A 13,742-nucleotide genomic window follows, 5' to 3' on the forward strand; every position below is an offset into this window, starting at 1 on the left:
GTGCTTCTGCTCCCTCAGTACACTGGTCCAGGACTAGTGACTTTCATCTAGAATGTGCTCTGAAGTAGCTGGAGATTAAACGCAGGGCCTGCAGACTGACTGCCCCACATGTGCAGACTTTACTCTAATGTATGATGATGATGAGGACATAACAGTATTTCAATCTTCCTAATAGTTGTAAACCAAGCCAAAAGGACTATTAGAATAACTATTGGGCATTTATTATTGGGAAGTAGAGAGCATCTGCACAGAGTTGAGCAACTTTCTTTTGCACATAATGATTTTTCACAAAAACCTCAACAAAATTCTTGCACACAATTAAGTCGTGTGTAGGGTCAAAATACTATTGACCTCATTGACAACAAGTGACTGGTACTATGCAGAATTGAGTTAACATGTCCTCTTCTGTTCTTGCAGCTGGTACTTTGGTAAACTGGGCCGCAAGGATGCGGAGAGACAGCTGCAGTCCACCGGTAACCCTCGAGGAACCTACCTCATCCGGGAGAGTGAAACCACAAAGGGTAAAACCACTCAGAGTTACACAGGCTGATGTGTGTTTATTCCATGACAGATTTGCGTGAGCGCTGAATTCTTGGTCAGATTCTAAATCTTGTTAGATTATTCTTTGATTGGATTTTTGCTGATTTACACCATAGACTAGTGCTTGGTATTAAGAGACTCCAACCCTGTACTGTGTGCCCCCCCTCCCAGGTGCCTTCTCCTTGTCCATACGGGACTGGGACGATGTGAAAGGTGACCATGTCAAGCATTATAAGATCCGGAAGCTGGACAGTGGCGGCTACTACATCACCACCAGGGCTCAGTTTGACACGCTGCAGCAGCTGGTCCAGCACTACTCAGGTATAAAACACAGCGCTTTAAATGACATTTAGACTGTTTTTATATCTAGATGGGAATCTAAGAATGTGTTTTGGTTGATTTTAGAACTTCCAATTTAGCATTACTACTAGATAAGATAAGATAAGATAAGATAAGATAAGATAAGATAAGATAAGATAAGATAAGATAAGATAATCCTTTATTAGTCCCGCAGCGGGGAAATTTGCAGGCTTACAGCAGCATAGAGTAAAGTGCACAATAGTACTATAGTACAATACTACTGTTTTTGTTTGTAGACGTAAGTGGGATATATTCCCAGTATATGTTATGATTTATTCTGATAATTTTCGAATGTAACCTGTTATTTTTAGGATTTTTCTATGGTTAATTTTAAGATTTATTTCTGGTAAATTATTGGAAGTATTCCTGTTGTGTATTGTCATTCACTTTAGTACGTATCCTTGTTATTTTTCTAGGATATATTCTGGTTCATTAAGGAAGTATTCCACTTTATTTATTCTTGTTCGCTTTAGGACATATCCTTGTCATTTTTAGGATGTATTCTGGTAAATTATAGGATTCTTTCGGTTGATTTTTATTCCGGACAGAAGTAGAGAAAAACTACAACAAATACAGACATAAAGCAACGAGTAAATACACAGTAGTAAAGATACAGACATCATGTCTGCAAAGTTTATAAACAGCAGCGCTGACACAAAGCCTTAAAACATCTTTACTTGTGATTAAAATAAAGGTATTGCCTAGGGCAGCTTATAACCTACAGTACTGAGGGATATGGTATGTACATTAGCCTGTAAAACCACCAAGTCTGCCCCTCAGTGGTCAGGCCCATGAAGCATGGCATCGCCCACTTTCCATTAACAAGGGAAACAGACAGATGTTGCCATAGAGAGACACGTTACGAAGGAGACAGAGCGTTAACACAGCGGCCCCATTTGCATGAGCCCAAATAGCAACGTCAAAGTCTTCTCCTGCGCTCAGTGTCCATTTCCTTGAATTGATCCAGAATGCATTAAGCAGACACTGTTACACTGTAATTGCATCTGGTCTGCCAGCACATTTTTTTAACATACAGGAATAAAAGGTGGCTCTTACCGCGAGGTGCAAGGAGACAGAAATGGAAACCTACTATAAGTCAAATTCGTTCCATTTGTTACCTTACGTGAATCTTCATTTATTTATATAGATTCGCTTTCATTTTTCAATGCAGCACAACTGAGTAGCGAGAAACATGATGTCATCGTGAAAAGGCACTTATTTAGCACTCCTCTTGAGCAAATGGAGACGAGGAGTCTGAGTGCGTTACAGTTTGCATCACGTTATCCAGATGTGTGTGTTTAGCTCAACATCTGTGCCGCTGACACACATATATTTGATAATCAGATTTACAGGATCAGTGATTTTATCTTAGTTAAACATGTGTTTTCTGTTTTTCCTCTTTGTTCGCTCTGTTCTCATTTGCTTCTCTTACTCTATGTTCTAGGGAGTAACGATGATGTGTTCCTGTGTCCTCATTTGTCGTCTTGTTCCGTTTCACCGCTATAATCTTCTGCGTCACCCTCACTGAGAAACAGATATTTTTCCCAGTCACGCTCTGATTGGCACATTGACGTATCCATGTTTACGCCCTAAAATCAACACCATGGATTTTCTGTGTGTTTGTGTCATAGCGCATTAACTGTCCGTCTACATCCTCACCATATATTCATCTTTGTCCTGGATGACGTACAGAGCCGACGACACGCCTTCGCAAATAACCTTGACTCTTTTCAAGCCGTGTGCTTTCATTGCTTTCTGCTTTCCTCTGTTTCCATGTCTTTAAAGAGCATACCTGGCGTCATGTACTGTGGCTATTTTTCAGATGCAACGGAAATGATGGGAAGGCCTTGATAAATCGAGATTATGTAATATTTGAAAGAATAAATAGCCCGTTCATCCTCTTACAAATAGAACGATGAATTCATAGGAAATAAAGCAGCCTTGCAAATAGATGAAAAAGTAGACATGATTAAAAAATAAAAATGCTCATACTAAGTCAAAATCATAGATACTAAATTTAAAGAACTAAAAATCGAGTCAAAATGATGTCTTACTATCTCATAATAATGACTTACTTTGTCTAATTTATGAGATAGGAAGTCGAAATAGAACATTTGCATGTCAAAATTGCTATCCCAAAAACGTAGATTTGACCAATGTTATATACGATAATTAAAACAAAATGGTAATTGCATTTTCTCTGACAGATTCTTCCCTTTCAAATAAAAATCATGTCATTGTAGAGTAATGGATGGAATTTATTGGCATCATTTGAAGCTTCCTTTCTTAGAAACACTGCCTGTTTTAATGCATGCTGTGTGGCTACGGTCCGCACATCGACAGCTTTTATGACAGCCAGCGGGTTGAACATCGAGCTGTATTGATGTCTGAGTGGAGCCGCTAAGGCAACAGGCGGGCGGCCCAGATGGGCTTTGATGGTCAAGCTGCATGTTGAACACCCCCATGGGGAGAGACTTGGGCCTTTATCTCGTATTTACTGCCTCGTGCAAACAACCTGTGGCCCTTATCGCTGGCAGCAGGGAGAAAGGATGGTCACTTTGTCCCTGCAGTATTAGCAGGGGGGGTACCTACGGAAACTCTGCCTCATCCACTGGCTTAATCAATCACATGCAAACACAAGAGCTTCCTCCTGAGTAAAAGTTGTTTGATTTGATTGAGAACACGGTGTCATCGGCTAAAGTGGCAACCATTTGCATCCGCTGTGGGTCCAAATGGGAGCAGCTGGAACGCCACTAAGTTGCTAAACAAGCACGGTCCTTAATGCTTCTAATGAAGCATGAAGTCCCTGTGTTTAACCACAACTGTGTGATGTACGTTTCCCAGATGAGTGACCGACGTGCCGGAGCTATCTCTTTACGCAAATTACCATCATTATCGTAAAGTGTATGCAAGTCGCAAATGCCATTAGCCAAAGTGAGCCATAACACAGAGCCTTACTTTTTCCTATGACTACTTGCTGCTTTGTTTCTCCAGCCTTAAAAGCAGGATGAGTTGCTGATGAGGAAGAATATACATTTCACACTGAAATTGTCAGAATTTCTCTACCTTTTAAATTAAACCATTCAAGCAATTTCATACTTTACCGTCGATAAGTTTGAGCGTCGATAATTTTTAGTGTCGATAGGTTTGAGCGGCCAAAACAATGTTTAAAAACTGTGCGGAAGAGAATCGGGTATAATGCCTTTCCAAAATCCAAAAGTAAGGGATCCTACACTTGCCATAATGCAACTCAACAGTGCATCCCTGTCTGATAAATACCGATATGTTTTTTTTAACCCTAGTTTTTAACACAAGCTTTCCTTTCAAGTTTTATAGTTACCCAGCCCCAAAAAACATGATATCATCAAAATATCCTCGATGACATCACTAAGGATCAAGGAGACCACATTAAACTGATATCTGCTGGATCGCCTGACCTGAAAGCAGCCTGATTTCCAGCTTTTTTTCCCGATTTTCAGTCTCTTCGTCCTCCTTTTGTCTAGTTCTTGTGTTGGTTTTAGGATTTCCCCGCTCTCCTGCAGGACGCTCTGCTAACGCTCTCCACATCTCTGTCTATGCTCTTATCTGTGCATCGCTGTGCGGGCGCGTGCAGACCGAGCCGCCGGGCTCTGCTGTCGCTTGGTGGTTCCCTGCCACAAAGGGATGCCACGACTCGCCGACCTGTCCGTTAAAACCAAAGACGTGTGGGAGATCCCGCGGGAGTCGCTACAGCTCATCAAGCGGCTCGGGAACGGGCAGTTTGGGGAGGTCTGGATGGGTACGGATCCATTCGCCTCCGGAAGATGAGGGTTGCATGGAAGGGGCCACACCGAGCCAGCAGAGACACCAGACTGACTCCAAAACACCAAGCAAATAATCTGGCCTGGGAAGGGAGGGGATGAAATGTGAAAATGGGGCAGGGAATTACGATAATTCTCAGTTTGGGGCTTTTGCCAGGGAAATGCTTTTGGTTTTTGACCCCTCCCCTTCAAAGTCAAATGGAAAAACATCCGATGTGTCAGGAGACTCTGCTCTCACGGTCTGGAGATGGCTCCCTTCCATGTCCCTCAATGCATGTTCCTCTCCCCAGTAGTTAACCCTGTGTGCCTTGCCCTTCCCTTCCCATGTAGAGAGTGCGGATGGTTTGTGCTTTAATTTAACGGGCGTGTGTGTGAACTACATCCCTGACACTATGGGCTTGAGTCATGATGCCTGGGAGATCAGCAGAGACGCACTTGAGTTGGAAGTAAAGCTGGGGACGGGATGTTTTGCTGATGTGTTTTACGGTAAGGAAATCCCCCCCGCCCCCTAAAAGTTCCCTATTCTTAAATGTCCACCTTGGGCCACCCTGGCAAACCATGTAAAGGTTTTTGATTTATCCTTTTACCTGCATTCTGAAATGCGTCAAGAAAAAAATTCTTTAACTAATTTGAGATGAAAGCCACTGCTTTATTATCCCTTTCCAGCATACCTGCACCATTTATTTTTGTAAAGCATCATCCATAAAACAAGACTTTCAAAATCAGTTCCTATAAACAAATACAAATTTTCCACTTTGCTGGTAATTCCAGTAATAAATTGAGTGCAGTATGGAACTCCAAAATAGTCGATATTAAGACTTTTCATAGGATTCTCTCTTTAAAGCAGTGTTAACAAAAAAAACACTGTCAAAGTCACAAAAGCAATCAGCCAAATAGCTGCTTTCGATAACATTCGCCCTTGACTGATGCGGTGTCAAACTCTTAGCTAGCTAGTTAGTTGCTCGCTAGGTAGCATGTGAAGTCTCTTCAAGCTAAAATACTATAGACTGTTTATTTACAGCAACAGCCAGTTGGTTGTTTCCAGATTACTTTGGTGTTTGCGTTGTTGCTCTAGTTAACATAAGCTAACTGATTGAAGTCCAACTTGAGATAAATTCATAGTCTCTTTTCTGCACCAGCTAACATATCTGTTCAGTAAATGATGTACCCTGTGACTTATGACAAACAAAGTATTTTAGTATTTGGTTTAATGACATCACAAGTTTCTGCCTTCTACTTAACTACAGTATATATCTTTTCCTGGTCCTTGGCTTACTAAACAAACTAGCAAACAAGGCTACATTGCTAATAAGCTAGTTAGCAGTAGCACTTGGAAACAGCTTATATGTACCCGCTAAATGGTAGGGTCCTTATTCTTCAACACCGCGGCTAATAAAACATTGACATGAGCGTGTTAGTTTCTGGCAGATTATGTCCCCAGGCTCCTGTCAATCATACACACAACGTTTTCCCTGGTCTGTAGAGGAGCATTATGTATCTACTAAGTTTTATTTAGTCTGTTCATTAACAAGCAAAATCTTCACAATAAGGTTTTTGACCAGAAAAGTTTAAATAATTTATTAAATAATTTCACTATTTATTTGCTAATTTGCATATATGTTTAAATGCCTAAATCAATTTGTTCAAATCATTTTCTAATGTATCGTTTGGGCCATTTTGGACTTCCATACTGCAGATGAGGGTTTGCTTTCTTATCATATTCCAGCTGGGCAGATACTGAGCATAGGGGCTTCTCCCAGATGACACCCAGCCTCTGGGATCCTATTACCACCCAACCCAGCAGGTGACCATCACCCGCTCAATCCAGACTCCCAAAATGTCTGCACAGCTGCATCACTAAAGAACCCTACAACCCCAGAACACGTGTGCAGTAGACCACATGTTAGTTGACGTGCTCTGCGCTCCCTTTGGGTCACTACTTATATTCCTTAACCCATTACCGTCACAGAATGAGATCCATGGAGTACCACTTTATTGGAGTGATTACAGTGATCCATATATCTTATTATACGTGCTCTCACACAGAGGCAGTGCATATTGTTGGCACTGCCATGCTGTGTTGCAGAAACTGGCATGCATGCGAGGAGCTTACAGGCTTGCCTTTTGTTAATCATCCTACAAAGGATTATCTGCTCCCGTGTTGGGGTATTGTGGCCCTTAAAGCCCCTCTGGATCCCTCTCCTGGCTTTTTAAAAGCCATTTCAAATTGAGGTCCAGTCTAAATCTCGTACCCATTTAATTATCCACCAGCACAACCGCTGTGCATGAGAATTACAGACGAGCTGATTCTCATACTGTCTCCTGATCTCATTCTGTGCTGCATGTTTACCTCGTTGTAATTTCAAAGCAAGACTCGAACCCTCAGCCGGCAATCTTCTCATCAGGTTAGACGGCTAGGTTGGCAAGTCTGACTTTGACATGATGGTGATTTAAATATGAATCGATGTTGCCCCGGTGCTGATGCTAGCTTATGTGCGCATGTGCCAGGAACGTGGAACGGCACCACCAAGGTGGCAGTGAAGACTCTGAAGCCTGGCACCATGTCCCCCGAGTCCTTCCTGGAGGAGGCTCAGATCATGAAGAAGCTCCGCCACGACAAGCTAGTGCAGCTTTACGCCGTGGTGTCAGAGGAACCCATCTACATCGTCACTGAGTACATGGGCCAAGGTAGATGAACATATGCATGTACACACACACACAACAGACATGAATACAGTTATTGTGTGCTGAAGCACCTTTAAGACCCAACTCGATTGTTCCCAACTGGTACAGCAAAATGTGAGAACCAAAACAGACTTGTGACCTGAAGCTATGCTTTTTCTATATGTATGTTTGCACTGCCAGCACATAGGCACATATACATAGGCAGAGAGGAAGAGGTTCATTTCTTACTAAATTACATTTGGTATATGGTTCCAGGTATAACCCTTTATGCTGGGTTCTAGGTTGAACCCTCTGAAATGGCCCCAGGAACCAAAAGGGTCTCCTATGGGGACAAACCAAAGAAAACCAATGTGTTCCTTGATAGCACCTTTATCAGTCTATGGACTACAATGCATTTCAGTCACAAATGGTGGTAGAGGAAAGATTATTCATTTAGATTTCTGGCAAGTAATAATAAAGGTAAAGTTCATGAAATTTTCAAAATGGAAAGGGTTTATCCTCTTGGAGCAATGAAGAAGCTTAGTAAATGTTGCAAAAATTACAATCTGCACATTAGATGTTTCTTTTTTAGAGGTTTCCTTAAATCATTTCGAATCATCCTCTGAAAACCATGAATTCCCACACTATAAGAAGGGTTTATAAAAGGACTGACCTATAAATGGACATCCCTACAGCTTGTGGGGCAAAAAAAAAGGAATAGGATCAGTCTCTACTCTTTGATTTATTTGACCTGAGTTTCCACAAAAGCAAAAAATGGATACAATAGCCCAGTAAAATGTACAAAATGGTTTAAAAGTAAATCTAAAGCCCCAGACTATATATATGTACCACATTTTGTTCTAGTATCTATATAAGCATATGGCACTTTTTTAATTTAGACTCAAGTGTTTTGGTTTCCTCCCAGTCAGAATGATATGTATGGTAAACTCTTTGTTTCAAAGGGACTGAGGATGATTAAGGCCTTCAAAACAATCCTCAAAAAAACACTGCATTTAAAAAAGCCCACAAGAAAGAGCCGTGGACGCACATTAAACACCAGAGAACACAAGAATGGAAACTTTGATGTGCTTCGCTGTCTCTGTTGCATGCAGAGGCTGTCACATCTGGGTCAGCCCGTTCAGTTGGAGAGGGGAATGTGTTTTCAAAAAGCAGACCCAGTGTGAAATTTGATGAACGTCAAAGTATTTGTGGTGATCCCCCAATCCTGTATTTACCCTCTCACTCTAACTAATTATTGTTGATGATATAAAGAAGAAGTGAACAGAAAAAAATGACAAGCCTCAAGTCTCTAGAGCATTCAGCTGTCAGATTATTGCTTGTGGTCGGTAATTAAAGACAGTTCCTGTGTAGAGGGCCAGGGGAATAGGGGCACCACTGATTGGCTGATGGATCTAAGACGTAGAGTTTTTTTCTTCAGTGTCTGGATGTGGACTTGGACTGACATCAGACGTGTGTTTATGTCTGCCGTAGGAAGCCTGCTGGAGTTCTTGAAGGACGGAGAAGGACGAGGGTTGAAGCTGCCTAACCTGGTGGACATGGCAGCACAGGTATACCACTATCAAAAAAAAACATGGTTTCTGTTGTTTCTCATCACTTGTTTCCTGAAAACAACAGGAAAAAAAATTTGAACCTTTGGAAACATACTTAAAACCTACTTTAAATACCTTAGCCCAGAGAACCAGACCTTTATTTGAAACAGGCTTATATTAGAGACCAGCCTTTGTTTTATGAATATATTTTATTACATTTAGTTAGATGCCTCCTTGTTTTATAATTTGGTCCACTGTTAATTTGCTGTAAATTCAAACTCAACATTTCCACCTTGTAAATATGTTGTCTTGATAAATATATACTGTTATTATCAAACAACAATTATTATCATTAGGGACATTCATTTACAATTTATTTTCTCTATTATGTGATTTGTCTATGTTGAAAAACAGTGGAAATGTTCCATGGAATTTCTTAAACCCATGGTGACATATCCATAATTCTTGTTTATGGCTTACTTTTCAAAGCCAAAATATTCAGAATTTTAAAAATATTTCATATTAAATCCTATATGATTTCCATAAAATGGTTGGAGCTATTGAAATAAATGTTTGCTATGTCAGTATTTATTCAGCGTCATTCAAGTGTTTCCATGCCCCATTTATGGCTTTAACTCTTTTTCGATTAAAGCGAAAACCACCTCAAGCGAGCATTACAACTTCACGGCGCAAATTTGTCACTTCTTGTGTCTCTTCATGAACTGAAATGCTGACCTGAAGAACAAATGCTTCTGCTTTTCTGTTTTTTGAATCACCGTAAATCAAAGACAACACTGATATTCGCATTAAAAGCCTACCAGCAGCCTGGTAGGCTTTTCATTTAAAACGTATGCAAAGAAGTCACCGACAAAACCCACATTTCTTCTTAACGAAAAATAATCAGTCCATAGCAGAGGGTACTATTTTGTTCCAAATTTTGGCCAGGTAATAAATCTACTGTAAAAGGAATTAAACATTACTTTCTGATTTCTGCATTAAAATGACGGAGAGGTATTTATTAGGCCTGCATGTTAAATGGAAAATATCTGTATGAGCTCTAAGTAACATCAACTAGTTCTAAAGCCCAAGGGCATAAAGGAGGTTTTTATTCCTCAACAAAACCTGTTTTAATTCTTCTCCCGCTCTGCAGAATCACTTTCCTACAGATCTTTTTTTGCGGCTTGGATTGACATGTTTTCTCTCTCAACCAATATTTATCCATATGTTTTTAAGGCGCTTAAAGTTACACCCAAGTAGTACTTTTCTCTTCACGTTAGAAAAAAAACGTACACACAGCAATCAGCAGAAACAATCTTAAGCTTGCATTTTCAGCTCAATGTGCTGTGCTCCAGGTGGCGGCGGGAATGGCCTACATCGAGAGGATGAACTACATCCACAGAGACCTGCGCTCCGCCAACATCCTGGTGGGGGACAACCAGGTGTGCAAGATCGCCGACTTCGGCTTGGCCAGGCTCATCGAGGACAACGAGTACACGGCTCGCCAAGGTGGGGCTTCCGCCCAACACACACACACACACACACACACACACACACACACACACACACACAATGTACTCAATTCTCCCGCTCACACACATTCACATACCGTGTGACTGCATTAGGTCATGGAGAGAATTCTCTCAGCGGGAGAGAATAGCAGTTTTGTAACACACCCACGTCAAAATGACCAAACAAATAGTCAGCTGTGAAGTGATCTGAGTCAGCTCCAAATGATTCACTCATTGTTCCACTGAAACAGAAAGAAGACACACCCTGCTCCAGAGAGACAAAGAGTTTCTGCTCTGACCATCAGCTGTTTTCTGTTTAGTGAGGGGTGTTATCTGATTGGTGCAGCCATCCTATCATCACTATTCATTTTCGTCATTAAGTTTTTTGAAGAAATATGCAGAGCTTAAAGGTTCATTCATGATCTTCAAAATAAGATTTAAATTCTCTGTGTGCACTTAAAGGATTTCTTTTAGGGCTTGTCAGCTACATCTTGTGGGCTTTGTCAGCAGATAGAGTTGTTCGGTTGTCATGATGATTCCATTCGCTGATGAAGAAGTCTTGTAAGTGCCCGTAGAGTTGAAGGTCCCATATTGTAGAAAGTGAGATATTTCCATGTCTTATTTTTATTATAAAACACATCTTGGTGCTATGTTAGTACTGTAAAAATATCAAAAAACAATGCACACAGTCCATATTCAGAAACCATGCCTTTAAACGAGCCGTCGGGACTTTTCTGAAGTTGTGATCTCACAACTATACATTGACCAGTAGAAGTGCCGCTTAAGTCTGTGTAGTTGACACACAACGCGAGTCCCCGACTGCGGTAATGCCGCTGGAAGACTGGAAAATACTGACCAATCAGAGCAGAACAGGGTTTTTTATGGAATTATGTCATTTTAAGGGTTGTTATTTCTATAAGTTTACTTAAAACAACCATCACAGCTGCATCCTCCTCATCCACACTTGTTAACACTCGTTTGGAATTGATACTGGCTCTGATAAACTCGGTTTGCTTTTCTAAACATCAGTTATGGAACCTGTGCTCCACAGCGTCACTCTTAAGACATTTTTTCTGCATTTTAATTCTTCCCTGCTGCTTTAAGGTTTGAGAGGCTGACTCATAAACAACTTGTTCGAGTCCAGCTGGGGACCTTTATCTTCCTCTCCCCTTCTTAACTCTACATAATTTAAGTTGGCAACACTGAGATCTGTTTCTTGGCTGGATCATTTTTTAAATCTTTCTGGTTCCTCCAAAGTTGCCTACCCCGGTTTTAAGTATTTGTCGTCACCCAGCATACTGTGACTGCTGGTGAGCTCGAGGTCATAACAGCCGTTCCTGTTGATGTTGTTTGTCTGTGTTGATGAAAATGCTGCAATCATTTTTAGAGAATTCTTTTCTCCCTTTGACATATGAAACTATTTTGCTGCGCGCATGTGTTTGAAGCTTTGCTTTGGAAAGTAAAAGCTTTTTCTATATAGCTGGCAGATCCTGAAAGTTGTCATTTAGCCTAACTTGACCCAATTTCATAGCAGTGTTTTTATTTATTTATTTTTTCATTATGTAGCTTGTAAAGTTTAGACAATTGCATCAACATCTGTGATCCACAAGTGGTTCAGATAGAATTGTAGAGGAAATAATACCAACAATACACCAGAATGTACATGAACTTAATCATTCTTACGTTATCTACTTATCGTACAATATATGGACATGACCTCATTCATTTCTATGTTATTGACTTATTGTACAACAGATGGACAAGATCTTGCTAATTTTTACATTAGTAACTTATCGTTCGATAATTAGACATTACCTTAATTTATGCATTAGCGACGTATCGTACGACATATAGATAAGACCTCGGCCATTTTCAAGTTATTGACTTACTGTGCAATATATATGGACATGACTTCGATACATTTTTGCTGACTGTGATATTGTAGTTACATGTGGGATTGTTTACATAAGAATGTCACCAACATTTTACCAACAGGATGCCAGAATAAACAGCAATGTTGTCCCCACAATTATTACACTTTTGACCACTTTTGTTAACAGTACCAGGGAGTCTATTTTGTTTATGGTTTTGGTCATGGGAAAATTCTGGAGAATTATGAGTTCATTGCTCTTTGAAAGAGTGAACGTGCATTTATAAGCCATTAAATGACCAGTGGCCTAAAATTGTAATAACAATTATATAATTTATCGCAATTATTTATGGGACAATATATTGTCAAACAAAAGTGTTGACAGGCCTATACAGTACGTAAATGGACACAGGTAGTCTCGGAGTGGCTTTCCTCCAATTCAGGGATCATTTAGTTTTATTGTGGTGTGAAACTTTATTGAAATATAAAAGGGAAACAGTCATAAATCTGCTTCAGCGTAGATCGAAATACATTTGATTTAAAAGTTTGACAGCAATAATGTTGCCCAGTTTCTTTGTCACGCTCCATGTAAGAGGGCCTTTACACTCAGTAGTGTCCAGAGCCACAGAAGATATTACACAACCATTTTCACTCAAAATGAGTGAATCTACCCACTAGGTAGATGTAACTCATCACAGCACCAGAGGAAAAACAGCTTTTTACCAAACACGTGTAATATCACAAGAAAGAGAAGATGACGTGTCAGGAGGTAACAGGTCATGAGAATTCACCAGCAGATGCACTCCGCTTCACCGATGCTCCTTTCACCTCCGCTCTCCTACAGGTGCAAAGTTCCCCATAAAGTGGACCGCCCCGGAGGCTGCGCTGTACGGGAAGTTCACCATCAAGTCGGACGTGTGGTCGTTCGGCATCCTGCTGACGGAGCTGGTCACCAAGGGTCGGGTGCCTTACCCAGGTGAGTGGAGGAGGAGGAGGAGGAGGAGGAGGAGGGGGAGGAGGTGGGTGGGTTAAACAGAGCAGAGCCGTAGCTTTCACCTTGAGACCACTTGGGACACGTCGATGAAGTGACCTGATAAGAACAAACCTCTCCTGTATGTAACCCGGAGTAGTTACCAAAACAAACACAGCTGTTTTGTTTTTTTTCCATGGCAACAGGCCCCTGATGCTGTTTATACGAGTTAAAAGGTTCTTTTAATGTTTAGGTAACCTTCCTTTCTCTGCCAGAATGTGAGACAACTCTTAATTACCGCTGCTCGCCTGTGGGACAACTGAATATCAGACAGGAACTTAAACAGAGAGCCGGGGGGGTGTACTCAGAGTTCAGCTCCACGCAGGGAGGGAAACACATGTTTGTCCAGATGGGGCTGGTGGGCCGAGGAAGGTTAGCACGCAATGAGCTGAGGGAGCAGCAACATGCTAACAGATGTGT

At 41.0% G+C, this 13,742-nt stretch overlaps 1 protein-coding gene across 5 annotated transcripts in view; it reads left to right on the top strand.

Moving 5' to 3' along the window:
* fynb (FYN proto-oncogene, Src family tyrosine kinase b) overlaps nucleotides 1-13,742 on the top strand; it is a 61,566-nt gene that overhangs the window by 45,980 nt on the left and 1,844 nt on the right. For 3 of the 5 annotated variants that reach the window (XM_054619134.1, XM_054619135.1, XM_054619136.1), the window contains 7 exons: nucleotides 418-521; nucleotides 712-861; nucleotides 4,514-4,678; nucleotides 7,209-7,388; nucleotides 8,856-8,932; nucleotides 10,267-10,420; nucleotides 13,137-13,268. In XM_054619134.1, coding sequence (XP_054475109.1) covers nucleotides 418-521; nucleotides 712-861; nucleotides 4,514-4,678; nucleotides 7,209-7,388; nucleotides 8,856-8,932; nucleotides 10,267-10,420; nucleotides 13,137-13,268 — 962 coding nt within the window. Of the gene's footprint in view, nucleotides 1-417; nucleotides 522-711; nucleotides 862-4,513; nucleotides 4,679-5,030; nucleotides 5,187-7,208; nucleotides 7,389-8,855; nucleotides 8,933-10,266; nucleotides 10,421-13,136; nucleotides 13,269-13,742 lie in introns of all 5 variants that reach the window. The other 2 variants (XM_054619138.1, XM_054619137.1) reach the window with 2 other exon arrangements.

This window comes from Anoplopoma fimbria, chromosome 18 (genome assembly GCF_027596085.1).
Source record: "Anoplopoma fimbria isolate UVic2021 breed Golden Eagle Sablefish chromosome 18, Afim_UVic_2022, whole genome shotgun sequence".
NCBI classification, from domain to species: domain Eukaryota; kingdom Metazoa; phylum Chordata; class Actinopteri; order Perciformes; family Anoplopomatidae; genus Anoplopoma; species Anoplopoma fimbria.